Source organism: Labrus mixtus, chromosome 20, assembly GCF_963584025.1.
Source record: "Labrus mixtus chromosome 20, fLabMix1.1, whole genome shotgun sequence".
Taxonomy (NCBI): domain Eukaryota; kingdom Metazoa; phylum Chordata; class Actinopteri; order Labriformes; family Labridae; genus Labrus; species Labrus mixtus.
In genome coordinates, this window is record NC_083631.1 from 3,428,692 (window position 1) to 3,456,196 (window position 27,505).

General features: G+C 43.0%; 2 protein-coding genes across 7 annotated transcripts in view; one reads left to right on the forward strand and one right to left on the reverse strand.

The window, feature by feature from the left end:
- The window catches only part of LOC132954245 (brain-specific angiogenesis inhibitor 1-associated protein 2-like), a 66,398-nt gene extending 56,489 nt beyond the window's left edge, over positions 1–9,909 (forward strand). The window contains exons 8-15 of one of the 5 annotated variants that reach the window (XM_061026762.1): positions 1,644–1,886; positions 2,020–2,254; positions 2,531–2,732; positions 2,833–2,895; positions 2,943–3,126; positions 3,357–3,394; positions 7,828–7,870; positions 8,394–9,909. In XM_061026762.1, the coding sequence (XP_060882745.1) occupies positions 1,644–1,886; positions 2,020–2,254; positions 2,531–2,732; positions 2,833–2,890 (738 nt within the window). In that variant the 3' untranslated portion in view covers positions 2,891–2,895; positions 2,943–3,126; positions 3,357–3,394; positions 7,828–7,870; positions 8,394–9,909. Of the gene's footprint in view, positions 1–1,643; positions 1,887–2,019; positions 2,255–2,530; positions 2,733–2,832; positions 2,896–2,942; positions 3,127–3,356; positions 3,395–5,702; positions 7,167–7,827; positions 7,871–8,393 lie in introns of those variants that run through there. The other 4 variants (XM_061026763.1, XM_061026764.1, XM_061026765.1 and 1 more) reach the window with 4 other exon arrangements.
- Positions 9,910–9,976: 67 nt separating this feature from the next.
- aatka (apoptosis-associated tyrosine kinase a) overlaps positions 9,977–27,505 on the reverse strand; it is a 39,710-nt gene continuing 22,181 nt past the window's right edge. The window contains exons 3-14 of one of the 2 annotated variants that reach the window (XM_061026758.1): positions 25,574–25,715; positions 21,130–21,209; positions 20,590–20,708; positions 20,354–20,441; positions 20,092–20,225; positions 18,980–19,064; positions 18,753–18,874; positions 17,932–18,081; positions 13,576–16,936; positions 13,304–13,481; positions 13,000–13,197; positions 9,977–11,610 (exon numbers count right to left, since the gene is read on the reverse strand). In XM_061026758.1, the coding sequence (XP_060882741.1) occupies positions 11,582–11,610; positions 13,000–13,197; positions 13,304–13,481; positions 13,576–16,936; positions 17,932–18,081; positions 18,753–18,874; positions 18,980–19,064; positions 20,092–20,225; positions 20,354–20,441; positions 20,590–20,708; positions 21,130–21,209; positions 25,574–25,715 (4,686 nt within the window). In that variant the 3' untranslated portion in view covers positions 9,977–11,581. Of the gene's footprint in view, positions 11,611–12,999; positions 13,198–13,303; positions 13,482–13,575; positions 16,937–17,931; positions 18,082–18,752; positions 18,875–18,979; positions 19,065–20,091; positions 20,226–20,353; positions 20,442–20,589; positions 20,709–21,129; positions 21,210–21,544; positions 22,195–25,573; positions 25,716–27,505 lie in introns of those variants that run through there. The other variant, XM_061026759.1, reaches the window with a different exon arrangement.

Sequence of the window (27,505 nt, forward strand, 5' to 3'; positions counted from 1 at the left end):
TTTGTTTATACACACACGTATGAATTTGTCTTCCTCCATTGAATTCCTCATATAGTTGGTGTAAAGAAGAACAGTCGAGTCCACAGGCTGTGAGATGGTGAAGTGGGCCGATCGGTTGTATGTTTGTCCGGGGCCCACAGCCTCACCCACGCAGCACGTTAGCATAGCTGCGCAGAGGGCAGAGGTCAAGGATGCATAGAGAGGAAAACCTTCAAGAACTAAACGTTTCATTTGAGAACAGCAAACGAAAAAGAATGTTAAGCAAAGAAATGATCCGCTTTTTCTCTGGTCACATTTCTGTTAGATTATTTATATCGTCATATTATTTTTTGGGGATTCTGCATTAAAATAAGATGAATCTGTCAGTGTGGCACCATCACTTGGTATCAGATAGGTTGTAGTTTTTATATCACGAGTAGCATCTCCCAGTTGAGTTTCAGCAGGTGGGAAAACAGTCAGTGTGGAGATCCATCAGCTAATATGCAATTCTGGAACTCATTCACTTTACTTTAGCTCTAATGAATGTCTTTGAACTGACATCTCACTTAAACACACTGTATTGGTCTTTTAGTTTACAGTGAAATGCAATAAAATGCATGTTGCCCTCAACCCCCTCCTTTATCCAAACACACAACACAATAAATAAAAACATAGAAGTGTACTATGACGAAGGAGAGTGAGTTAATTGGAAGCGTGCACGCAAGCCTATCCATCCATTATTTATACCGCTTTTTCCCGTTCATGGTTGCGGGGGGGCTTGAGCCGATCCCAGCTCTCATTGGGCGAGAGGAGGGGTAAACCCTTGACTGTTGAGAGCATGAAAGTGCAGTTAATAATCCACTTTTCCAGGCTTTTTTTTCTTACTTGAACTCCATGTTTGCTTTTAAAGTTCCTCGTCGGGACTACAAAGAAAGGCACCACATTGTTATGGAAGTCTTAGCTAAACATCCGTCATCACTCACCGCTGGTTAAAACGGACGCCTTGAAACACTGAAGTCCCTCCCAGCAAAGATAACGTTGTCAAATGACAGTGGATGGCCTCTGAGATTGCTGCTCTACTCTCGAGACTACAGATTAGCGGTATATATTTTCATTGTCAGAGGTAGTTCACTATGTTCTCGGAAACATATCTCTAAAATTCAAAGATTCTTTAAACACAATTTCACAGTAATGACTAACAGGAGAATTGAAGTCATCACTCTGTATGTCAGAAACTTCTCTGTCGCATCATAATATCCTGTAAAAACACTCTTCTTGCCATCTCACCTATCCTATGTTTGTGCACTCCAAATTATAGGAACACAGGCTGGAAATATCTTGAAAGTGTGGCACAAACAGTAACTATGACTCCAGGATTAAATGATTAGAATTTCTAAATGGATTATAGAGAAATGCTAAAAGACATTTTCTGGTATTATATCCTCACCTCAGATAAATATAAAATCTATGTCTACATGTGCTGTTGTTTTCTCTTTAAGGTTTGATGTTTTCTTTGACAAACCCATCGGCTGTCACTCTGTTGGAAACACGTGTGGTTGTAAACCACAACTTGTCTCGTCGGCTGAGACAAGCAACCCAGGGGCGGTATTACTAGTTCTTCTTGTTTTTTGTCCGTATCGCTAATCTCATCTTCCTCCCTTCAGGGTAAAGACCTTCTGACCCAGAAGATCCCAGTGTGGCTACAGGCATGTTCAGACCCTAACAAGCTGCCGGAGAGGGCCATGCTGCTGGCCCAGCAGATGTGTTCTGCCGCCCTCGGGGGAACCAGTCCCCTGCATACCTCTAAGTCAAATCTGGTGATCTCAGACCCCATCCCCGGGGCCCAGCCTCTCCCTGTGCCCCCAGAGCTGGCTGTGTTCATGGGCAGCGGCCTCGGACACCCAGCGGTGAGTTCAGGAAATAAGTGATGGTCGCTAAAACTTCAGTGAATATTTCACTGTGCTGTAGTTTGCACAGGCTAAGAAGCTATGTTTACTGATAACACTTGTTAAACTCCTTTTATGGGCATGTGTATTCCAGAGGCTGATGGGCCCTGATGGTATGTCCATGGTCAATGGGACAACAGGAGTCCACGGGGAGGAATATTGGACAGAGGGAGGAGGGACTATGTCTGTGACCCAAGTCAGGCCTTCGTCCCCTCAGACCCAGGCCCCGGGACAGTCCCAGGCCGCCCCCCAGAGACAGGTTAGCGATGTCTACTCCAACACCCTCCCTGTGCGCAGGCCTGCCCCCGCCAAGAACAAGAACCCTGTGGGTAAGTTATCCCAACACCGCTAGAATTGAATGAGCAGCTGTAGCGCTGCAGAAGGAAAATAACAAGCAGAATATTTGATTGAGCGTCAACCTCCCTTGTGTTATTTAATCTTAACGTGTACTCAGGAGCAGTTAATGCTAAATTCAGAGCATCTGCCTGTCTACTTACTATATCTAAAGAGCCCTACATGTTATCTATAGTTTGCACTGTTAACTGTCGCGTTTTAGGCTCTGATAATCTGAATCGAATGTCACTGACTATTATCTGTGTCCTCAGGAGAAACACGGACCCTGCCCAGATCCAGTTCCATGGCAGCAGGCCTGGAAAAGAACGGGCGTGCCCGTGTCCAAGCCATCTTCTCCCATGCTGCGGGTGACAATGGCACCCTTCTCAGCTTCTCTGAGGGAGATGTCATCACCCTGCTAGTGCCTGAAGCCCGCGATGGCTGGCACTATGGGGAGAATGAGAAAAACAAGATGTGAGTGTGCATTTATTTTTTTTTTTTATCCACACTCCAGACTGGATACATGTTTCCCACGGTGAATGTGGAGCTTAACACGGCCTTTCTCCTTTTTCAGGCGTGGCTGGTTTCCTTTCTCCTACACTCGCGTGCTGCCTGAGAGCGATTCAAAGTGAAGTATGTTGTGTTCTTCTGTCATTACTTGTGTATCAACTGCATGAGCCTAAGACGTAGGCCTTTGTTTTCTCACCCTCCCAGCTTGCACCATGGCAAAAGTAGCAGCACAGGAAACTTACTGGAGAGTGATGCATCACTGCCCACACCTGACTACGGCCTGACTGCCCGACTGCTGGCACAGAGCCTCGCACAGACCCGCCCACGCCCCTACAGCATGGCAGGCTTTGGTACACAGGTAGGAAACATGTAGTACCCATGAACAAGACACACAAGTTAATGAGGGGCCCCTATCTGGTTTAATCTTGTGTTATGTAATAGGATATGAGTAATCCTGCTGTGACTGAAACAGACGTTTTCTCAGTTTCTGCTGCCGCCTTGTGGTTGAGCACGAGCACAACATGAACTTCAATACGAGGTATACAAGAACACAAAGTTAAAGATGTGCCTTTTTTTTCTCCTTTTCAGCCTGCTATTGAGGATTATGACGGCCGCTTTGCCACAAGGTAAGTGCATTTTCTGCCCTTTGAGTGAACAGTGCGTTGACTGCTGCAGCTCCATTAGAAATGTCTAACTAGGGTCGTTTTGGAGAAATGAGCCACATACCTCAGAATAACACAATTTCACCAAAATGACAGAATACTGGAATTAAAAAAGACAGCAAAGCACCTGCTCAACATGCACTGAGTAAAAATAAAGTTCCTAATAAGCAATCTACAGGAAGCAGGTTTAGGGTATGTAGGAGTAACCAGGTAGACCTATACATAAATGTGTTGTTTATACACCCTAAAAGTCAGAATGTGCGACATTTGACCGAATACATCAGAAATCAAGTATATCCTCTGTAAATGTCTCTCTAAGTCATGACTCTACAATGAGTGAGCAGCCAGAGTCCTGCCAGCTGGACTGTTGCAGGGCCGTGTTTACATCATGTTAACATGGACGGGACGGCCTTGCATATAAAGCTGTTTTAGTGAAGAAAACATACTCACTGCTTATTTGGATGTCACGTAAGCGTCTTTAGATCTCAGTCATTCCGTGTCAATTTATGAGTAATGTGAACCTATAAGTTATCCAAAGTGTGCTAACATTAGCCTGCTAACACGACAATGCAGGCCACAGGCAATTGCAGCACGAGCAAAGGACAGTTGTGTCCTCCGCTCGCCATTAATGGTGCTTAATTATGATGCGTTTTAACTGATAACTCTTTCCTGCGAACGCGAGTGGAGAGGGGTTGGAGGTGTGCCGCTGGAGGAGAGTGGAGGCTTCAGAATAGCCGAGGTGTCACCAAACAGCAGTTTGTTTTGGTTTAATGCTGGTGCTCAGGGGCGACATCTACTGGATCAAAAAGTCGCACATTCTTCCTTTTAACAAATATGCAATGAACGACTTCTTTGCATTATAGTTTTTTTTACTCTTTGGATTTTTAACATGCATTTTTCAAATCATATTTTGGTTGAATTCTCAGAGCAAACTGATACCGTATGTTGTTTTCTTAAAAAATGACAGCAAAATAATTTTAAATATATATATATATATATTACCTGTTTATTTTTTTACAGTGTATATGTAAGATATTAAGACACTTTGATAGACCACAGTCCGACATAGATTCTAAAGCACTCACATTAATATGTATGAGGAGTATATGTTACTGTTTTCTGTTTTTTTTTATTGTGTTGTCTTTAAAAGTGTCAGTTATTGACAACTATTTTTAAAATCGCCTGTTTTACCCGACCTATAGTTCATAATTAAAATGTAGATCCACCACATGGTGATATCGATCCGAGACTAGACTGGCTAGTTGTACCAATACTATTTAATAAGCAAGATCAGACCTCCTCATAGTGTTGATAACTTCATTAATGAATAGTTTTATACCCTGTGAGGACCATATTTAAGCTGAATCAATACATTTAGCCTTAGTGTTAAAATTCTCCTCCTCACTAGATCGATGGTCCGTTTTTTTTGTCTTCTTCGTCCTTCCCTCTTTGCTCTTGCACACTTAACTTTTTTTTATTTATAGCTTTTTTTAAATGAACAATCCAGTCTAGTGTGTCGGTGTATTGTCAGAGTGCTCTTGGCCCCTCCCGTAAGTTTTCACTGTAATCCCATCAAGTCCTTGCTGACTCACCAGGGCTGTGTGAGGGCTAGGGTTAGGAATGATGCTGTGCCTGTTTCTGTCCAATCAGGGAGAACATCCTTGTTTAACTGTATATAAATGTGTGCGTTTGAGAGAGCGTGTGAGGAGTGATAAAGTGGCCTTGATCGTGTGAGAGTGCTTGTATTGTAGACTTCATGCTGACTTCATCTCAGTCATCAGTGCTTGTCAGCCTGGGGCTTTGGGCACCAGTGTCAAGCTGTGTTATGTACTCTTGTCTGTTTTTTTCTGTATCAGTATTTTTGAGACAACACTGTCCTGCAGGGTGTATTCACCCCCCAACAGACTAATCTAACACTACATCTCTCCAGCTAAGGAGATGACTTGATTTTCTCATCAACAGTAAACTTCAGGGTTTGTCTCCTTTGAAGTGACAGATATGAACTAAATATGGGCAAAAAAATAGATAAATAAACATCCAACCGGGGAATGTCTGTTGATACTAAAAGTTGATGAGAGAATTAGAAGTCCAATCTTCCTGATCACGGCAGGTGTGTTTGGAGATGTAGCTGTAGGTGGGGCGAAGTAGATACTCGACCCCACCTACGCGTCTCCTAAACTCCACCCTGCCTCCTCGTGCCTGTCTTGTCTTTTCTCCATTTCTCTCTGAGTGTGTCCGACCTGGCAAGCTTCCTTCTCTCTTTGTTCCACAGTGACAGTCCTGATGGCAAATTGATTTCGACTGTGTGAGAACAGACATTCAGACAGACACAGACAGCTCCGGATAGCACAGGGGCCTCTTCCTACCCCATCTTTTCCCCCCTCCTCTTAGCCTCCCTCCTGTCCACTTATCTCCACCTCTCCTCCTCCTCTGCCCTCCACACACACCCCTTCTCCGAGTGGAAGAGGCCAGTTTCATCCCTCCTTTCTGTCCTCTCTTCCTCCCCGGGTCCCTCCTTTCCTCCTTCCGTCCAATCCTGGGTGCTGCTGCTGGTGGTGTCGGTGTGGACAGTAGCGGTTGGTGGGTGGAGGATTGCGTTGAGCGAGAGAGCCTGAGCGGGGCCTACCTGCTCGGCATGCAGCGCTATGGACTCTGAATACTCTATCTCTGATCACAGTCCACCATCACGGACTGATCTCTCAAGAGACTGCCTTTGCTACTTGCTTGTCTTTCATGCATGTACATGGTTTTGTCATTTTGTCAAACTAAAGGACATGTTCATGTACTGTACAAGTGCCAAAAGACTTCAATGTCGTCGTACTCGAGCCACTGGCTGAATGGCCTTTTAAAGCACACGTGGGGGCGCAGTATTATCGAGTTCCCACCCACCACACACATGCTAAAAAAAAAAAAAAAAAAGAGCTTTTCAAAATGCAGCAGATTACAATGTTTCTGTTCTGAGAGATCCTGTAGGTGGCGCTGTGCTTCCTTGTGTCAGTGCTAAACTTAATTTTAATTTTCCGTCCAGAGGGTTTGTGTCATATTTTTGCCTTACTTTGCTTTTTTTCTTTCTATTTAACGCATACTTTGTGTGCAATGAAGCACATTTTAAGAATGAGCTTCGAGAATATATACAGTATATATATCTATATATTAAAATTGTTTCCGTCAGTCGACCAGATGGCACTGTATTATGATCACAAGGAAAATATGTTTTCATTCGACCATTCATTTAAACTTTCCACCGCCAGCTGCAGTCTGAACTTACTGCCATATTAATGGGTTAAAAATAAAGCGCCTCCCTCATGGAAACTTCACTTTGGTCTTTTTTTTTTTTTTTAACTGAAGTTGCGTTGAGTTTGGAGAGGTCTTCTATCTTCTGTTGGGTTTCCTCAATAACAGCTGTTTATTCCTTTTGAGGTTATACGGAGAAAATAAAATAAAAAAAACCCGGCTTTTTTGCAGCTCTCAGTGTTATTTATGATTGTATTCCCTGAGTGGCTATGTAGTTTTTTGGTCTTTTTTTTTCTTTTCGAAAACTATTATTGTCCTTGTAAAGAGAAAAAAAAAAATTTGCAGAAACAATGAGAAACTACTGATTCGTTGAAGTGTTTTATCTTATGCATGCTGTGGAGGGAATCCAGAAAAAATGTGATAACTGAAAAATTGACCTTGAATGTATGGTGACTTTTTACAAAGGTATTCTGAATAAAACATATCTCTATATATTAATAAACTGGTCTGGTCTGACGCGAAATCTGTTCTGTCACTGACAAACGCATTTGTGTTGTTGTACACTCGACTTGCTTCAAATTCAAAGTCACGCCGCCAAAGGTTCTTTTTTTTAAATTCCTTTTTCAAGCCACAGCTGTGGTCCAAGCATGCAGTCCCATCCTTTCCCCCCTCCCCGCTCCCCATCTCCTACTAACACCCATAGCATCCGTGCTGATCTGTGTCACCGAAAGGAAAAAGACGACTGTGAGTGTGTGGTGGTGTTGTGTACCGTGTGCATACTGTGACTGATCTAAACTCTGCCTTCCTGCTTGTTTTTTTCCTTATTTGAGGATTATTCGTTTGGCTTGTGTTTTGGGTTGTATTTACAGTTACATGATATGTGGTTGATTGCATTGCATTTTAAAGCATACTTTATGTCCACTAGGGTGTGCTGCAGACACCCTTTTTCTCACTCAGTTCCTAAAAAAAGAGCATACAGTTTAAGCATGTTGAGCATGAAGTGTTATCCCATCCCTCATCTCAGTGACAGTCCTTTATATGATCAAACTTACAGTATGTTCATCTTGCACCAGACTAACCAGCAGTGTTGTTGATCTAAATGTGACCCATGCATGATCTGAGAGATGAGCCATTCAAACCCAAAGGTTCTCTTTACCTTTCAGTTTGGGTCCAGAATTGTCACGGTTCTGAGGGAACAGGACCTCCGTAAGTCACCAGCCTCCATCACCTATCTCAGCCAGCCAATCCCTTTTTTTCCCTCCCTCTCTCTATATATCTGCCTGGTTCTCTCTCTCTGCACTCATTGGCTGTCTGGCTGCAGTAAGACGCTGGGAATCACTTGCTTCTTTTCTCTCCTTCGGCCTCTATGGACATGGCAGTATTTAGATATGTCAGTCAAGCAGGCCTTAGGTTGCAGCAAAAGAATACCTTTTTTTTTGTCACATGTGTACAACAATTCATAAAGGGAGACACTAACAATGCATGAGTGCCTTTTTTGAAGCTGTTTATGTTTTTTTTATTAGCGTTTTCTCCGCACATGCTTGCTAAAACTCACAGTATATGCTGCAACCTTTCTGCTCTTCTTACTGTAAGAAAAAAAAAAAAACGATAGGAAGGTGGAGGATTTCTTTGGGTGTGGTAACGTAGTCGGCCAAGTAGCTCTCTACATTTCCTCATGTATTCAACCTAACTGTCACTGTTCCTTGTGTCACCCCTCCTCTCCCCACAGTGACCGTTCCTTGGAGGTCTACCTCAGGCCCACCTTCATTGACGACCGATCTGCACCCATCTTCTACTAGCAGCCTGCCCTCCCCCGGTCTGTCCACTAATGGGCCTTTTTTTTTTTTTTTTGATGGGGAGAAGCAACATTTTTCACATTAGGAATGCTTCAGTTGAATGATGTTATCAGGAAAAGGGCCCAGAAGTGTGACCCCCCCCCCCAAAGGAATCAAGTTTCTTTGCTGAGGAAATCCACTCGGGTTAACCGTCATGATGTTTTGAAAACCACCTTCACAAACTTTGAATGTCTCAACCTGAGCATTCAAGTGCAAGTGTGACAGCTTATTTTTCTTTTGTTATTATTAGTTAGTTTGCACCAGTTGTGGAAACAGTATGGCTCATAGGTTTGAATAGTGATGCTGTCACATTATCATTTATCTGCACTTCTACTATGGGTTTGTTTTTTTGTTCTTCCAACACTTTACACTGTAAATTAAATTAGAGCATTATTGACATTAATGAACAGTGCAGGAACACTCTGCATGCGATGTTTAGATGGGGTTTGAGGGGTGGATTTAAAGCTGGTGGGTAAGAGTTTGCAGTGCATCAGGAGCGATGCAGAAATCGATTATAGGATACTGCCACAGATAGCTACGTAGAAGTGGACTAACTGATTCTGCTTTTGTTAAGTGATACAGTACTATATAGTTACTAGTTGTGATACAGTACACCCATATTTTCAATGTGGGAACTGTGCCTTCTCTTTTTTCTTTTCTTTTTCATAATGCTTCATAAGCCGCATTGACCTAATCATCCTGTAAACTGGTTTGAGGGCATAATGCATCACACTTGTATTTTTTATATTCTGAAAAAAATAACAAGGGTGTTATCCCTTTTTAGTGTTTTTAAATTTAATATTTTGTCTTTTTTTTTGCTCTTTTTTTTGCTTTAGCAAGCTTCAGTACAATGCAATTTCAAGAATATTTCTTTCTCTTTAAATTTCAGCAATATCTAAGCTGCCAGATAGCCAAGAGATGAGTTAAAGCGCATACATAATGGGCCTTTTTATATGTAGCTTTGAGGGAGTGGTAGCTTATCATGTAAGGTACAGTATTATCATGGCTTTTGATCATTCCTGCTCAGTATTATACACTCGTGTGGGAGAGAGGCTTAGAGCGGAGGCGTGTACCTGCAGCATGACGTGTGGGGATAGCAGTTAGGCTGTACGACATGGAAAGCAATGTAATTGTATGAGCGAGCTAAGTAGTCTCTTAGAAAGCAATACATCAACAGGTGCATCATGAGAAGTCTTCTTTTTCTTTCCTCTAAGAGTTGAGTCCTTTACGCTGAGTGATTTGATCAGGATTTTATCAAAAAGCCATGTTTCAAAAGCGCTTTTTTTACTTTTATATAGCTTTCATTGTCTATCCCTCACCTCTGTCCCTGTTTGTATTATATCTGTCCTGTACAGAAAGTGCTTATAAATTATCTTGTCCGAAAATAAATCTAAATGGGCACAAACATCATTCTTTTATGTGTCGTGTTGCTTCATGTTTGAATGTTTTTTATTGAAAATTAATCACAGACATGAAAGGGGAAAAAAAAGTATTTGGATTTTATTTGTTTGGGATAGTACAATAGCAACGAGTGAGGGGGGGGACATGGAAACAGCAAATGTTTGTTACTACTGGTGCACAGAACAGCCCGCCCACCTCACCGTCTCCAAATGTGTCCGCTACTTTGTAGCCAATCGGCTTTGAAATATCTCTTTGGCAAATTTGAGAGGCCGTCATCCTGGATTGCATCTTTTTCCAAATCGTACAAAAATACTCGCGACGTGTTTTCTCTTCTCGCAAAGCGTAAAAGGCAAGGCGAGAAGGTGGAACAGAATTGGCACTTTGAGCTACAGAAGCACAGAGAGCGGGGGAGGGGGAGGGGAGGGAGCTGTCCATGCAGCAGTAGTAATTCAAGTCAAGCTAACTGCTACATGTTGATAAAACATTCGTACAATATGTGAGATGTGTCATATTTTGAATGTCTTTTTTTGTACACCTCATACCCCGAGTAATGAGCAAAAAAAAAAAAGATCTAATGGGATACATTACGTGTGAGAATATGGACGATACATTGACATAGAAAAGATCTATAAAGATGAGACTGACATTCAACATGTATGACTCGCATAACACTTCCGAAAATATCATGAAACACCTCTCCATCCCTTTGGTGTCATTCTATTGCTGATGAAGAAAAAAGGTGATATGCCACAAAAATAAAGTGAACCTGTAGATGGCACTGTGGACACAAATAGGAGAATCTCACTTTGTTTGGATATTTCATTCCAGGATGGGGAGATGTAGAGCAACAAAGCAATGACTTGTACAAATAAAGACCCAGGTTGGCTATACAAAGTGCTTCAGATAGATATGGTAGCTGGAGATCATGTATCGTAAAGGTCATCTTTAACCAGAGTCAGTGGTGGTGATAATTAGTGAGTGGAACTACCTTGATTTCCTGAAGGATGTTTCCATTAACACGACACACTGAATCCACTGAGTTCAATATTCATTATATAGTTGCAACAACAAAAAAAAAGAGCCATATTTTTTTGTTTTTGGAAATCCACCAACAGTGTCTTATGCAACAACCATCAAGCATTGTTCTCTAGCTCTGACACTGAAACAGTCTTTTAAAACGCCAGATCAATGGTAAGCAGATGGTCCAAGGCAGCATGAGAGGAGCAGCTATGACGCCTGTCATTTCAATATATATTTTTTTAACTCTCTTTTTATGTTCATTTAATTTATTTTAAAGTCACTAATAAATTAACCTTGCAAGGTCACCAACAGAAACTGGTGTTGCGTCCAGCAAAGAAGTGTATTGTCATATACTGTAGGTTAAAAAACGGGTATACTGATAAATCTATTTCTGAAAACCATATGATCTTATTTTGTCCTAATTCAGGTTGCCATACCAGCAGCTGTCAGTGTAAGTTCAGGAGAAGGAAAAGAAAAATGTGCAAATCGTTGAGGGTCTTTCACTACAGTGTGAGGCACTGTCTCATTAAGGGCCACCAGGGTTGATGCCCCTGAAACGTCGATAAAAATAAAACTCTGTAAAACATCTAGATATAATAATAACGCTGCTTTTCTGTGTCGAGAAGGGACTCATCCTCCTCCAGTCAAGGTCGGGATGCACTCAGTCTTTTGGATCACCTTCACTGTTTCCTGTTGGAAATAAATAACAGGAAAGTAAGTATTAAGATGCAGCCTACAAAAGCAGGGGCATCTCCAGACTTCTTGGACTGTGGTGGCCCAACTGGGGCACTGGCTGCTGGGGTGGCCTGAAGTTTGTGTGCACAAAATGTATGTAATGTATTTTCCCCTTCTGTCGACACTAATCACATTGACTTTTAAGTAATACAAGCTGTAACAGCAACATATACATTTTCTAAGCTTACTTCTTTGAGGACTCAAAATAATGTGTCCAAAGTCACAATTTAAAGTATTAAAAAAATTTAGAACAAACATCTGTACCCTGAAAACTATGAGATGCTTGTTGCAACACAGCACGAATGTTTGATTTCCACATAAGTCCCAACTCTGGTAAGCAAAAAGCCAATAATAGTCAAGGATTCTTGGGTGGCCAATACGATTTCAAGGGGGTTATATTGTCCTTCCTTTTGGACACGCCCCTGTACAAATTAAAGAATAACACATTTTTCTCGCACATGACAGTCTATTCTATAGTCCAGAAAAACAAATGCGCAGATGAGCACCAAATTGTAAACTAATAACTCCTACTGAATTCACACTGAGTCATTTCTTATCTCAGTGTCACATTATGCCAGGTTATTCAAATGCATCTTCAAAATGTGTTAAAAAAAGAGAACAGGCAAGGAGAAAAGAAATACAAAAAATGTGCAGTAGCCAAACTTTGTGTTTTCAGTTGTTGTGTTATGGAGTAATAAATCCCACCACAATCTACTATACATGGACTGAAAATGTATTTCACAATGCTGTTAAAGTGTGCCACAGCAGACCGGCTAATTAGCTGTCTTTCCACCAAAGCAATAACAACTGCACTTTTTCCCTGGCAAATCTGTGTCTGTTTAACAAGCTAGAGTGCAGGGTTACACTTGTATCCTAATTAGATAAAAAGAAGAATTTAGCAAGGCAGCTAATGTAAGTCAATTAATTGTGTAACAAGCCTCTGCTTGGCTACTCAGTCATTGCGACCCTGTGTTTAGCCTATGGCGCAACACTGCTTTATGGAAACACGTTTTAAAATGATGACATTTAATTTGCCTTTTTGAAACAGGTTCATTGTTTATAAATTAAAGTACTATGACAGATTACAGCAAAGATCTTCGTGGCTAAAATGTTAAATTCCAAACTGTCTTTTGTTTCCTGACATTTTTCCAAAAGCACAACATGGAATTTACAGATTAAATACACTGTATACTTGCCATAGTATCATATCCTAAATAGAAGCCATGCAATAATATTTCCGTTGTACTTAAAACAATACCAAAAATATATTGGTTGAATGGTTGGTCATATTTTCTGCAGCAAATAGGTCACATTTAAACAGTCTAAATTGAAGTTACTACAGACCTGTAGCTGCGGCCATGTGTGGGTCAGACACATGTGTGATAGAGAATCGTGACACCATAAATCTGTTGAGTGCTACAGCTGCAGGTTTGGGAGTCTCCGGACTGTTGGAGGTGGGTGAGGGTGAGGACTCGGGCTCAGAGATTGTTTCAGGTGAGGATGGCTTTAACGAGAGGTCATCTTCCCACTCATAACCCCCATCTGAAAAAGAAGGGTGGAAATAACAGTGTTGCGATGATTGCGAACAGAGTGGGAAAAATATATACTGGAAACTCCATCAAGCCTTTTATTTTCTTTCTAAACTAACCCTCAACTGAGCTGTTCTCCCCCGTTTCTTCAGAAACACAGAAGATTTCACAGGATTCAGCTTTAACCTCAGGGGCAGTTTGCAGCTGGTCAGAGTTTTTTTCCTCCGAGACTGCCTCCCCACTGGCCTCTGTTCCTGTTGAGAAGGAGTAGTCGGCAAGCTCTCCTGTGGGACTCTCCTGGAAGACATAATCATAAACACTCCTCACATACTCAAATAATGTGACTGTTGGTAGACAACACATTCTGCATTTTGAGATATACTTGTCATACCTGGTCAAAAAGAAACACTGTGACATCATCAAAAAAGGACACAGCCTTTTTCTTCCTCTCCAATTCTTCGCAGAAGGACTGGCTGAGCAGGGTGGGCATCTTCAGGAGGCTGCGGAGGTGTCTGGCCCTGCTGCAGTCGCTCACCACCACTGGCACTGCGGTAAAATCCTCCTCACTTTCGTCACTGTCTTCGTCTTGGATGTTGTAGGTCCTCAACTCTTCATCTGACTCGCTGTCATCTGAGTCATCTTCGTCCTCCGCCTCCTCCAGCGGAGCTCTCACGTCTTCTCCGCACAGCTCCAGCAATGAGGAGGATGTGGAGAGTTCAGCACCACCGTTTGATTCCTCGCCTATACTGTCCTGCGAGTCACATTCCTCTGCGTCTATGTCCTCGAAATCCTCCTCATTTATCCTCCCACTCTCCCTTCGGTCCGCCGTCTCTTCCTTGACGTGATTGAACTCGGGCAGATCTTCCTCCTCTGTGGATCCATCGTTTTCTTTATGGGAGTCATCTCTGTAGTCGATGATGGTGGAGTCAGAATGCAAAGACTGTACAGGGGAACAATCTTCTTCCTTTCTGTTCCCTTCCTCATGGTTTCCAGATGCCTCTTGGACAGTGGAAGAGGCTTCAGAGCCAAGATCTGTGGTGGGCTCCTCTATCGAGTGCTCCAACCCAAGATCATCATCTGCAGGGGCCGACTCTTTGGTCAGACAACCGCCCATCTGTGGGGGAAATGGTGACAGCATGGACAGCCCAGGGGTGGTAATGGGATTTGGTGAGCCAGGATGAGCCTCTGAAAGTTCCACCAAAACAGAGCTTTTGATTTGTCTCAGATGTGTTAGATGTTCCTCATTGCAGAATTGCCTTTTGACAGATTCAGCATCTCCCACAGAACTTAATTTCTTAGCATGGAAGTCTCGATCAGTTGGATCTGCGTAGAACTTACTGCCTTCGTCTTGAGGACTTCTCTCATTTTCAGCATCATAGTCGGAGAAATAGGCTGAGTCCCGGTATGGGTTTTTATCAGTCAGGCCCTTATGCTGTTGCTCTGAGATGTAGGTGGAAGTGCAAACCGCTTGGCCCAAACCCATCTGAAGCACTAGTTCAGGTTCTCCACCCAGCCTTTCACCACCAAGAGGATCTCCGAGCTCTTTGAAGATGAACTCTGGTGATTCGTTGTTCTCTGTGTCGTAGCCACTGTCCAAGGATTTAGGTAGGACAGGGGTGTTAAAAGCATCTGGGCTGAAGGCCTGATCGCAGGTGCTTGCCATAGATGAGGATAGGTTAAGGGTGTCAACAGAGTCAGGAGTTCCTTTTAGATTCTTCAATGGGCTCAGCTCATCCTCCTCTACCTCAACATAATCCAGGTTGAAGTCAGCAAAGATCCCTGACGTGATATCTGTGATGTCATCATCTTCGTCCTCACTGTAGTCGCCAAGCTCAAGCAGGCTAATGCTAGACTCTCTGACCCCTAGTCCACTGTCAACCGCTCTACTTCTTTCTGATGTATCTCGATAGTTTTCCCTCTTGTCACCCAGGCCGATAGAGATTCCCGTTGAAACTCCCTCCCAGATGTTACCTCTCTGCTTAACTGGCATGGCGCACGTTTGTCCAGTCTGGGGCTCCTTGAAAGATGACGGGGACTTTATATAGCTTGCCGCAGGTATCATCTTAGGCTCAGAGTACAGTCTGTCTGAATTTAGCAGCAATCTTTTTTCATAACTCTCTTCAGTTGTTCCATTCCCTGTACTTCTGGTATTAATACTTGAGCTGGTAAAATAATCAACACTTCTAAGATTCCCTGCAGTACTGTTCCTTTCCATCTGAGTGGCAGATTCATCCCTTTCTTTGTGGCATAAGTGAATGTATGAACCTAATTCAGTGGAATTACTAGCAGCTTGGCAACCAGAGTCTCCTCCTTCGTCCTCCAACATGCCACTAGATCTCGAGCTTTGGAAGGTTTTGGTAGTGGCCTTGGTTAAAGACCATAACTCAGTTGTGTTTGAATATTGAAGGTCTAAGTAGCAGTCATGCCCACTAACAGTTTGTCTATTGTCAAAACTCAGGCTATTATTGTTTGCTGAATGGTTTGAGGTCCAGTTAGTGGCCTCTCCTTCAGAGTAAAGGTCATCCTCAATGTCTTCGCCCCTCTGGTGGCCCACCAGCAGGCCGTCGTCTGTCTCTACATCAATGCTAATGTGGTTAACGATGGGTACTGTCTTTCGAAGAGGACCCATTATATGATGGTTGCTTTCGTTAGCCGTGCTACGACCTGTGCTTGCTTCAAGGTAGGGATCACAGAACCCTAAGCTTGGGCTGCTCACTGCTTGGGATAAACCACGTGGGTTTTCTAGAAGTCCTACAGGATGGAGAAGGTTTGATCTGGACTCTGGCGATGTTTCATGTTCAGACGGACAGGATTGACAGCGTGTTTTGCATGCTGATGACTGGTCATCCTGATTGGATGTGAAGCAGTTTTGGAAGTGCCCTAACTTTATAGGACTGTTGCTGGATGCATGTCTCAGCAATGGCTCCATGGTGAGGTGGACAGTGGGGCTTGAATCAGAATCATACGCTGGAGGTTTAGTGATGTCAGCAGTTGACCAGTAAGCACTGGACTCTGCCATTGAAGAACCAGTCTGACTGTCAGAACACAACCTGCTGCTGCTAGCCTCCAGTACTGGGCTGTAGTCCACCACGCTGTCGTCTAGATTAATGTTACACTCTACTGGTTCCTCTATGCGAATGTAGTACTCACTGGTGACTGAAGGACTATGGGCGCTTAACACTGGGACAACACCTGGGTGTTCAGGTTCATAGTAAGATGGGGATCTGCCTGAGGTTAGGCTGTCAGTCTTGCAGCCCCCTGAGGTGCTACCTTTACTTGAATAGTAGATATCCTGATAATGTGGGTTCCCCTGGCCCAGAGGCCCGCTGGTATAGGAAGAGCAATATGGCTGCTCAGCTCTAGCCTGCTCCCACTTGTACTCAAAGTTGAGGCCATGGCTGGTCTCTGTGACAGTCAGCAGGTCGTCCCCTGTGTCGGAGTGGAAGCTATCGGAGAAGTGCTCCAGGAGGGGAAAGGAGGACGAGGCGGAGGAGGCCGGCTCCACTGCCTGGGTTTGGTCTGCATCGGGGACATCGGCTGAGGCAAGACTAGGGGTCAGGACTAAGGCTGTGGATGGAGCTGTGTGTGAGGTGCTACCAAGTAGGTTGGGCCTCAAGGCGTTCCAGCGTTGTTCAAAGTCTTCCTCAGCCTCACTGGAGCCTTTGGCACACAGGTATGTGACCAGAAGGTGTACCTCCTCACTGCAGGGTCTCAGCTCCGGTTGCAGCCAGCAGAACTGCATCACCTCATACCTGGACCAAGATGACAGTAGGAGATGGATCAATCAGAATAAGTACAATTTTAAGAGAGATTGCATCCCTTTTCTAACCTCTGAATATCACTGATCTTAGACGAGCTTATTTACATCTTAAGAACAATGGGCATCATTCACCAACCGTTCTTAGGAGTTATGAAAAGCCAAAGATTCTGAAATGAACAAAACTTTTCTTATCTGAGATTTGTACAAAGAATAAAATCTTCTAACACTTTGAGAGCACTCTTACCCTCATTGGAGCACTGATATGCTGGGACAAAATGATTGGTAATTGCATCTGTCTTTATCTTTAAATTTTTTAACATAATTTATTTTTAACTGAAATACTATATATAGATGGTTACATGATTTATGTGTAATCAACGTTCATTCCAATTATACAATGTTTGATTTAAACAGCCAAACATAGCCGAGGTAAACCAAATATTAATAGATGCTGTCTATCAAGAGCTAGCACTTGTTCTTGACACTATCCAAAGACCAATAGAGTATATAAATATGTGATGCAGATGCTGACGTTGTAAGATTCTCGCTATCCTCCTTGTGTGTGTGTTGGTGTGTTTGTGTGGCTCCTTCTTGTTAATAGCAGGGGCTTTTAATTTAGTGAGGAACAATTTTGAAAAAATAAATAAATAAAAACTATATTTGGCTGCCTTCCCAGGCAAAGATGAATGAGGTGATTCAACCCTGGTCAATGCCAAGGGGATCATAAAGAAGAGGGAAAGTATTGATCATCTGCCCTTGCTAGCTGAGAGAAATATTGCTACACTGGTCTGCTGCACCATCAAAAGCAGAAACCGATTTTAAAAAACAGGACACATTGACGTGTCACAAGTAACTGCTCGACAACAAGGCCCGAAGGCTCAGAAATGTCCAAAATGTATCTTATGTGGAGTCAAGATATATAACAGTCATTGTGAGTGTCAGCCAGTGCATGTGTGTGTACAGTGTGTGGGCGTGCAAATGTCTCACCAGCGCTCAGCCAGGGGGAACTGCAGCTGGGATTTGGGTAGTTTGAGCTGCTGTTCCTTCACGGCATATGTCAGCACCTGTCTGTCAGAGTAGTGTCTGTAAGGCTGGTTTCCCAGCTCAAAGAGCTCCCACAAAGTCACTCCCAACGACCTAGAACAAGCAGAGAAATCGTCCTTATTATTCACCACTTTACCATCTCATAAGATTCTTGGTTCTCCCATGAAAATATATCATGATGTTAGATATGAGTGAAACTGAATCTATTTCAGCTGCTGCTGTGAAATGAATAGTCACGCTGTTCAAATTATCCAGATGTATGTTCTAGCAATGTATAACAAGGTAAGAGCAGACTTTCATTTTTTTCTGTTTATATCTCTTTAAAGTGTCAGGAGGCAACATGAACATTTTAATGGAATGCAGCCAACCATCGTTGTTGCATCTTGTCTGCAACCCAAAACATTCTCCTCACAGAGTTGCTGTGATTGGCTAACAATGTGTAAGCTAACCCTGATTGGTTGTTTGATTCAAACCTGCTAAGGGTGCTCACAGACATAGACCACTCACATTTATTCAAAGGAACATTTAAATGTAATGTTGCTAGTGACATGCAATGGTCAATTTTTTTTTATGGTAATCAATATGTTGATGACATAAATTTACATACTGTAGCTTTAATTATTATTATTAATTATTATCATCATCATTGCTAATGACCCTGACGAAGTGTTGCTCGAGCTTTTTGACCTCGTCAAGACTCTGCATGCACCTTGGTAGTTGGTGAAGTTGTGACAGAAAACCTTACTCAGCTTTAATTATCTCACCATATGTTGCTGGATTTTGTTTGGTCAACAACCAGCAGGTTTCCGTGGACCTCATCTATGAGCTCTGGTGCAATCCATCGCAATGGCACCCAAATCTGGTCTTGTGTTATGAAATAGTCGTCCTAAAGAAAAACAATAGAAACAAAAAAAGACTACTGAGAGAGGTCATACATTTAAAAAAGCGGTCCTTTCATTTGAAAAGTGAAGGCATCATAGGCCAGTCTGACCTTGTATCGGCTGTGAGAAAGGCCGTAGTCTCCAATCTTCACTGACATTTCTGAAGTTAAAAGGCAGTTCCGCAAGGCCAGGTCGCTGTCGAAACAAAGGAAACTGTAATTTCTATAGAACACAGCCGAGATTCAAAAGACACACTGGTATACATTCATGATATTTAAGAGCCCTTGAAAGAAATGTTCTAAACTAGCTTCTTAACAGCACTGTTCTTGACCTACTAACAATGACATATCCCATAACTAGAAGAGTTTAAGAATAATTAACATTTACATTTTCTTCTCATATTTATCCATCTCTGCCATTTCAACTTGTCTGAAGTGGGAGTGGTTAGTTTGTTAAAAAAGCTGATGTCATATAATCTCATGCAGTAGTTATGATCTAGCAACATTTGAATCATACACAGATTCTTACAGTAGGTCACCTTCACACAAACTTGAAGAAGCAACAGCCCTTTGTTATAGAGTATCCTCTTTATATATTAAAACATGAGTACATGTTTGAAACCTTAACTTCCATTGTACATATTTACTCATAAATATGAAATATAACTGAGAAAAACTAAAAAAGTGGCAATATTTTTGTGACCAACTCGTCATTTTTTGCAGCTGTTATTGTTATCATGTAACTGTATTTATAAATGTATCATGATGTGTTCTTGAGACATACTTGGGCATCAGTGTTGTTTAAAACATTGTGTTTGTGACCTGATGTCAGTCACTGCATTGTGTTCATCCTGTGGAGCCAAGGCATTATCTAAAGCAGATGAGGAAACTTGTACATAATATCAGAAGTTGTACAGACAGAAACTTAGCTAAATTGCTTTAATCTCACCTCCTCTACAACAGGGAGATTGTTTTTGCCAGGCAGCAACATTTCGGTTGCCATGGCAGCCAGCACATGCCTGAGAGACAGAGCGAGAGGGGCCCGCCCCCGGCAACAAAATCACTGATGCTGGAGTTTGTGACAATACTCAGGCAGCACCAGGATGTTGTTGCCGGGAGAGACCAGCAGGGGTTGCTGAGAACATTCCGGTAGATTTTTTTCCCTGTTAGGTCTCTAATGTTGATGAAGGTAAAATCGAGCTGAGCCGACTGACTCGCTGTACCTGTGAATAAAGTTGTATTTATGGAGATGCAGGAGCCCCGAGGCAATGTCACATGCCATTCTCTGGAGGAGCAACGGGTCAGGAGTCTCGGAGTCAGCCAGCCGACAACTGCGCAGGTAGCTCTTCAGATCGCCCTGAGAGGAAAGAGGAAATGACGCTGTGAGCTCATCCAACCTTCTTTGTTAAACCAGACAATACAGTAAGAGAGTGAATAATGAGGTGGAGGCGGAGTGTGAATAAACAGAGTGTGATCCTTTCTCACCTGAGGACAGAACTCCATGACCAGCAGATAAGGAGTGACCTCTGAGCATTGCGCCAGGCACTGCAGGAGGGCAGGGTGCTGAAGGGTTCTGACAGAGGAAACAGGTTTCATTATACACTACATTAAAAAAACCATCAGATCTATCGTTAATGTTTCTTATTGCTATGGGGTGTGATCTTATGGATTAAGGAACTGTGCCTCGTGATCGCAGATGTTTCAGAAAAAAAGAAACTGACCGGTATGGCTGCACCTCCTCCAGGAACTGCATCTGATCCTGCACACTGGCACTGGCCTTCAGCTCCTTTACCACCACCTGGGTGGTGCTGAGACCCGCATTGACCTCGCCCAGCAAAACCTGTGAAGTACACACAGGAGGGAGAGCAGAATCCAAACGTTGAAGCAAACGCAGGTATTTAAATACATAATGACAAGGAGCATCAACATGCAGTTACAATTTTTTGAGATTTCAAGGAAAAATAAGATGTTGAGCAGCAACCTGCAGCGGACAAAAAAAATTGTGAGGAATTTACTGTGTCTGTAATTTTAACTCATCGCCCATGGAATCAACACCGTGACACAAGTGCCAGAGATTTGCCTCGCTAGAATGAGATCATCATCACATTACACCCGCATTCTACACAAAGGAAGATTGCACATTGGAGTCAGCACAGTAAGACAATTCAATTAAAAGAGTTAAAGCCAGTACAAACCAGCACAAAGGTGGTTTCATTAGAGTATTGACCATACATTAAAAAGGTACAAAGAGCATGTTTTACCTTGCCAAACCAGCCATGGCCAATCTCCTTAAGATAGAGTAGACTATGACGGCCAAGGTCTGATGATTTCAGCAGCTGGACTGGAAAGAAACGGGAAGAAAGACATGAGATTAATTTTAGACGGAGAAAACGAGGCTGTTACAGTTGGAAAGAATTGATTAAGATGAAAGAAACAACAGACACTTCTGTAAAGAAAAACTTTGGATGTATTAAATTTAAAAAAAAAAGAAGAAGGTTTTGAAAAGGGGCAGACAGATACAAAGAGATGAAATTGAAAACCCTTGCAAGCAAACGTCCTGAACCCAATAAACCCAATATGTAACCTCTCACCTAAAATAAAACACGAATGGAAGTCTAGGAATGCTTACAGCAATCACACAAAAATTCACACCACTGTTCTGCAAAATTCAAATACCTCCATGGATCTTCATATTTCAAGACTGGAGATGCTGATGGTAAACTGAGAGGCGGTGGAGCAGTGGAGCGGCCAGCCACTCGGAGCGCCGTGACAGGGACTGAGCCCGAGTCCCCGGCAGAGATGAAGTACTGGTTCAGAGTGTGAGAACCGAGAGCCTGTGGCCCCAGCCACGACCCCAGGCGTCTTAGCCCCATTGTGTGTGTTAGAGAAAGAGCCCACGGCCGCAGTGCGTGTGTGTGTGTGTGAGAAAGAGAGAGAGAGCCTCGGCAGGATTTAACCCTCGGAGCCCTCGCACAGCTGAACAAGCTCGCCACGCTGCCTCTCCCCGTCTGCACGGAGCTCATCCTCCAACTGGGAGACACACAAACACAAACTGTCCCTGTCTAGAGCTCTCCAGCTGTCGCGCAAACACTGAAATCCTGGGTACCTATGCAGACATTGAAATCTTCAGTTATGAAAGTTTTTCACAGCTCCGAGTCGGTGGACCAATCTGAAAGCGACTCCAGGCAGAAGTTTGGAGGAAGACTGCCCTGAGAGTTTCTTGGTCTTGTATCAAGGCTGATGTGACCGTCACGCATGTCGGTAGTGTGCCGTCTGACTTGCCAGCTCTGGTTGCAGCTTCAAGACACCCAGTAGTGACATAAGGCGCACATAATACCCCCCTGTCACCCAGGACAGCAACATTCCTCAGCCAAACAGGAAACAAACACTGCTCTGTCAGATGCAGAAAAGACCTCTGTCATACACACCCTATCTCAAGCCCCCCCCCCCCGCCCTCCCTGACTCTTAGGCCCTGGTGCATGCCACCACCCTTCCCCTGCCTCTCCTCATTCTGTCACAGACCCCTCACTGTATTCTGCCTATAATGCCCATCCTCCTCTGTTGCGTTCCACGGACGCTTCAGCTCGGCCTTATGCTCACCCACAGCCCAGCCGGCCTAAATCAGGGCCATTGTCTTGGCCGCTCACTCACACGCTCACGCAGCGTCTCCTGGTACCCAGTGCACCAAACACACACACACACACACACACACATACAGGCACGCAAACACCCATTTGCAGGCGCACACAAGGCCCATTCTCTCCTCTGGAACACTTGGACAGAGGTTGTCACGATGATAACAGACCCACACTTCTCCACACCACAAACCCCCCGCCCCCCCCCCATCCACGACCCCTCCCTAACAGAGTGAAATTAAGAAGTGGTATTATTCCAAATGTGGAATGTGTGAGTGTGCATTCCCGTCCCACTCGTGGCATTGCCAGAGAAAATGGACGCTCACACTGACACTGTGGGATCGGCGGAATGATCGGCGGACACAATCGCTTCACTTTGAAGCACGGCGCCCTTGTGGTGGGCATGAAAGCTTTACATGACCTCCTGAATAAAAGATTAGAGCAACAAGTGAAAAGCTCGACTGTCAGATGAATGGCAACGTTGTGCCGTGTGTTCATACGGGTGTTTAATCGATGCTGCGCATGTATAGAACACACCATTCATGGGTGGAGTATTAACTCTATCATTGGTGTTTCTGTTCAACGTTCAATTACTACGCTTGTTTTCCTCGTGCGAGGGTGAGGGTGGCTGATTTATGACGTGGTGATGATGCTAATTTGGATTGAGAGGCCTGTTCAGTCCTTGACCTAAAGCGTATTGATGTAATGCTTTTAATATATGCCATTGTCTGACATAAACTTTGCAATAGTTGCATTTTTTATCTGTCAGATAATCAGTGCAATACAAAGGCTTCCAAATTCTTTCTATCTAGGCTGCAAAAACGTACTCATTAAGTATGCAAAATAAACAAATCTACATGAAGAAGTTAATGTAACAATATAGCATGTTTTATTTGCATTAAAAAAACAAGAATGAGGTACAATTCTCTCTCTGACTCTGAGAAAAAAAAAACCCAGACATCCTTCCTCTTCCACGATCGCCTTTCACCATGTACCCCTTCCTCGCCCTGCAACACCTGGACCAATCACACAGCCGTAGCTACGGAGGACAGAGGGGAGGATAGCGATTGGCTGACAGCCCTGAGGATGCCGCGTCCAATCATTCGCTGAAGCTTGCATACTAGGATGCTGAGCCCCAAACTCGCCTCCCTTCTGGCTGAGCACAGCGCTGCGCAGACAGCCAGTGAGTCATGCAGGGAGAGGCAGAGAGAGCACCCAGGAAACGGCTCACACTGAGTTCCACACAAACACTACATACAAGTACAAAAGACATTTTTTAAAAGGCTATGTTTGAGGTAGAATGACCTGAAGAGAGAAAAAACAGGCTGTGACATTGCTAGGGAAGGATCATGGATGTAGAAAACAAATTAAGCAATATGTTTCGAGCGTGTGCTGAAGTACTGAGGTTGGATTATGTAAGATTCAGTAAAAATAGTGTCATATGAGGTTCATACAGAAGCCAAGCACAGCTGTGTATTTACCTTTTTAATGCAATTACCGTACTTCAAGGTGTTCAGATAGATATTTTGATATCTCAAGATGAATCTTTTTGTCATGTGATAAACTGCTATAGTAGCGTCGTTTCAGTAGAAAGAAGGCAGATTTCAGAAGATTACCAGAACGGAAAGGGATACATAGTTGATTTTCTAGGAGTAAAAGATCATTCTTAAGAATTTGGAAATGAGTGTTTGGTTTGTACATTTGATTTCAGCCTTCAAGGCTGTTGTCATGATTCTCAGGGAGCACTCGTCACAGAACAGTGATTGAATCATAGTTTGTTGCACTGATCAGTATGGTTACAGCTTGTTCTTCTATTTTCAGCCCAAGTCCATCAATGGAAGCTATACAACATGATACTCTAATCTCTGTAGGTGCATCATAAGTCATAAAAGGAAACAGTCTTATTTTATTAACTCAAGATAAAAGGCTTATTTTCTAAAGATAATTAATCTGAGTTTATGACGAATTAAAGCAGTATACAACCATGGTTCCTACAGGTAAATGTGGAATCTGAGAAATGTCATTGTTTTTGGTAAATGATGTGCCCATTCTAAATTTGATTCCAGCAAAGAATGAAGCCATGCTGTTCTCATACCTCAAGAATGTGGTTTGGCATCGTCTTGCCGAAATAAGCAATGCCTAATTTGTCTGTTTGGCAGAATATATTGCTACAAAACCTGTTTATATGCTTCCAAATTATTGGTGCCTTTACAAATCAGCAGGTTACCTATTTCATGTGCACTAATGCACCCTCACAACCTTAACAGATGCTGGCTTTTGAACCATACGCACTGAAAACAAGCCAAATGGTCCCTCTCCTCTTGAGCACAGAGAAAGGGGCGTCTGGGAAAAAAAATCAGGATAGTTTTCCACCTCGCCTCAGTCCATTTTAAATAAGCTCAGAACCAGAGAAGGCAGCTGCGTCCATGAGCCCATGCAGAGATGTCTGCTGCATATTTTGTCAGATTTTAATGCAGGGCCATCTGAGGGCCCCAAGATCACAGCCATCCATTTTTTTTTTTAGGGATTGAGATTGTATTGTGGAACACTCACAGAGCCCCTAAAGTATGTACATGTAGTAATAAACACTAGGGTTAGGTCGGATTCCTTCCTCTGCAGTGGGCTGCAGTTTTCACACACAGTATACATCGCAGCACTGCAGTAGGCCAATCCTAAATACATTACACAATGGACAGATGTCTGTCTCTCATGAGTGTGGGAACCAAGAAAAAGGACGTGTAAGGCAAGATCGAAGAGGCCACATCTGTTCCAACGGAGGTTCAAAAATTTTGCATGCTTTTTGAGCCAATAACTACAGTATTTCATAATCCACTTGTGCTATGCCCCCAGAGATGGACAACCTTAGCATTGGCAGGAATTCACTCTTGAGATATGAAACAGAGCAAAGAAAGAAGAAGAGAGAAAATAGGGTGGAGTAGAAAAAAAGAAGAAATGAAAAAAAATAAAAAACCCACCATGAAACAACTGAAAACAGGTCATTAAAAGTTCAAGACCGTTTAACTTGGAGGTGTTTCTATAATTAATATGATGGTGTTGTGTGGTTCCTTACTGGATCTGCCAGGCTGTTTGGAGACAGGCAGGGAGACCTCAGTGAGGGGAAGGATGTAGACCTCGGGGCCATTCTGGGAGGAAGGCGAGGCCAGGGCGGAGAGATCTGCCTGGTACTCCTCTCCCTCGGTGTTTTCAAACTCCTGGTGCAAAGAAACATGCTGGGATTAGTCATCCGCTCCCTCCAAACCATCCTACTCTGCAATAGTGAGAGACAATGGTGCAACTGTGAAGGCACTCAAATGTGGCGAGGCACGCCCACCTAGCCGTATACATAAGTCATGTACATTGTGTGGGTGTATTGTGTGGGTGACTGCAAAGGCGCTGTAGGGGGAAACACACTAATGCATGTGTTCAGAGCTTATACACAAAGACTTTCTTTCTTTTCTTTCTTCCCCCCAATACACACTATAGCCTTTTTTTTTTTACACATGCACTCCAGAAAATTCCAAGAAAACTTTAGGCTGTCCCTGAAATCTTCCTAAGTTGCCTGTTCACACATGCACCTCACAGCAGGACACTTTCACTGTCGGTCAGAAGAGGGGAGGTTTAAGGAGGCAGGACATGACATATAAAGGGCCAACACTATGATGACAGTTCTTGTCTTACTATCAATGCTACATGTTATTGTACGTATTCACAGTATCAGCAAATGAGGGATAAAGGACACACTGCTGAGCAGAAAAGAGAACGGAGCATCAGAGTCAAACACTGCTCTGATTATTTTGAATTTGTCTGTGACTTTTGCAACAAAAAAATAAAAAATTAAAGATGAATTATGTAGATTTGGTAGTGAAATTTTTGAAGTTGGAGAAGTTAAACAATTCCATACTATATTTTCTGAACTAAATACACAAAACAATTTCAAAAGAAACAATGTGTCCCTTGAACACTGTTTGGAGATACAAAGCTACCGAGAGATTTACGGTTTCCCTGTTGCGGCCCCCCCACCACAACTTCTCGCGTAGCATTTTATCTTCAGTGTTCCAGGGGCCAAATTTTCCTCTGAGGACAGTTTGAGTATATAGTTATGAACATATACCACACAATATGTACATTTCTCAAAATTCCATATTTCTCTACCAAAACTACATAGTGCACCTTTAAGGTTTTTTTTTAATTGAACAATGATGATTCATTAAAGCTGAATGTTGGACAAATGCACCAAAGAGCTGTTATTCTCTGTGATGGCTGATCATCTTTTTACCAGAACTTTCTGTGGAATGTTTTCTCCTACACCAAGGTGCTGATTCAAAATCCTAGACTGCTGATGATCCGTCTTCTGCATTGCATTGTAGAAAGTCAATGTGGTTTACTTTCTAAACTACTTTCAAATAAGAACAAGAAAAGTTGTAACTATCCTCAGCTGGGCAGAACAAAAACTCTAGTCACTTAAACCCCCTCGCCCCTCCTAGTGATATGGAGGAGGAGAAGAGGGAGCGGAAAACAGTGACCCTATCACATCACCACATCCTCTGCTCTGTCTCCTTGCTACCCTTCTTTCTGCACCCATCCGTCGTTGCTCCACTGCAGTGTCCTTGCACCCTAATCTTTGTAGTGTTCCCTGTAGCACCCAGCCTCTCCAAACCCCTGTATGTATAAAAATGTTGTAACACTTATACGTACATAAATGCATCAAACAAAACAGTAGGAAGCAGACATATTTGATTGTTTGAGAGAAAACTTGCTTTCTCCTTCATCTCCTCCACATGTTGGCTCCTATTTTGATCAGTCGTCACTTTCCAAAATAGATATTATTTTGCTTTTAAAAACCAAGAAAGGGGTCAACTTTCTGTGCATAAATGCTAGTATAAAAACAGCAGAGCAGTGGAAGATACACAGCCAAAGGAAACAAGGATATTAACATTGCATTAGACAAATTGCATAATCTGCAGCATGAGGCAGATCACAAGGTAGATAAGCATAGTGTTGT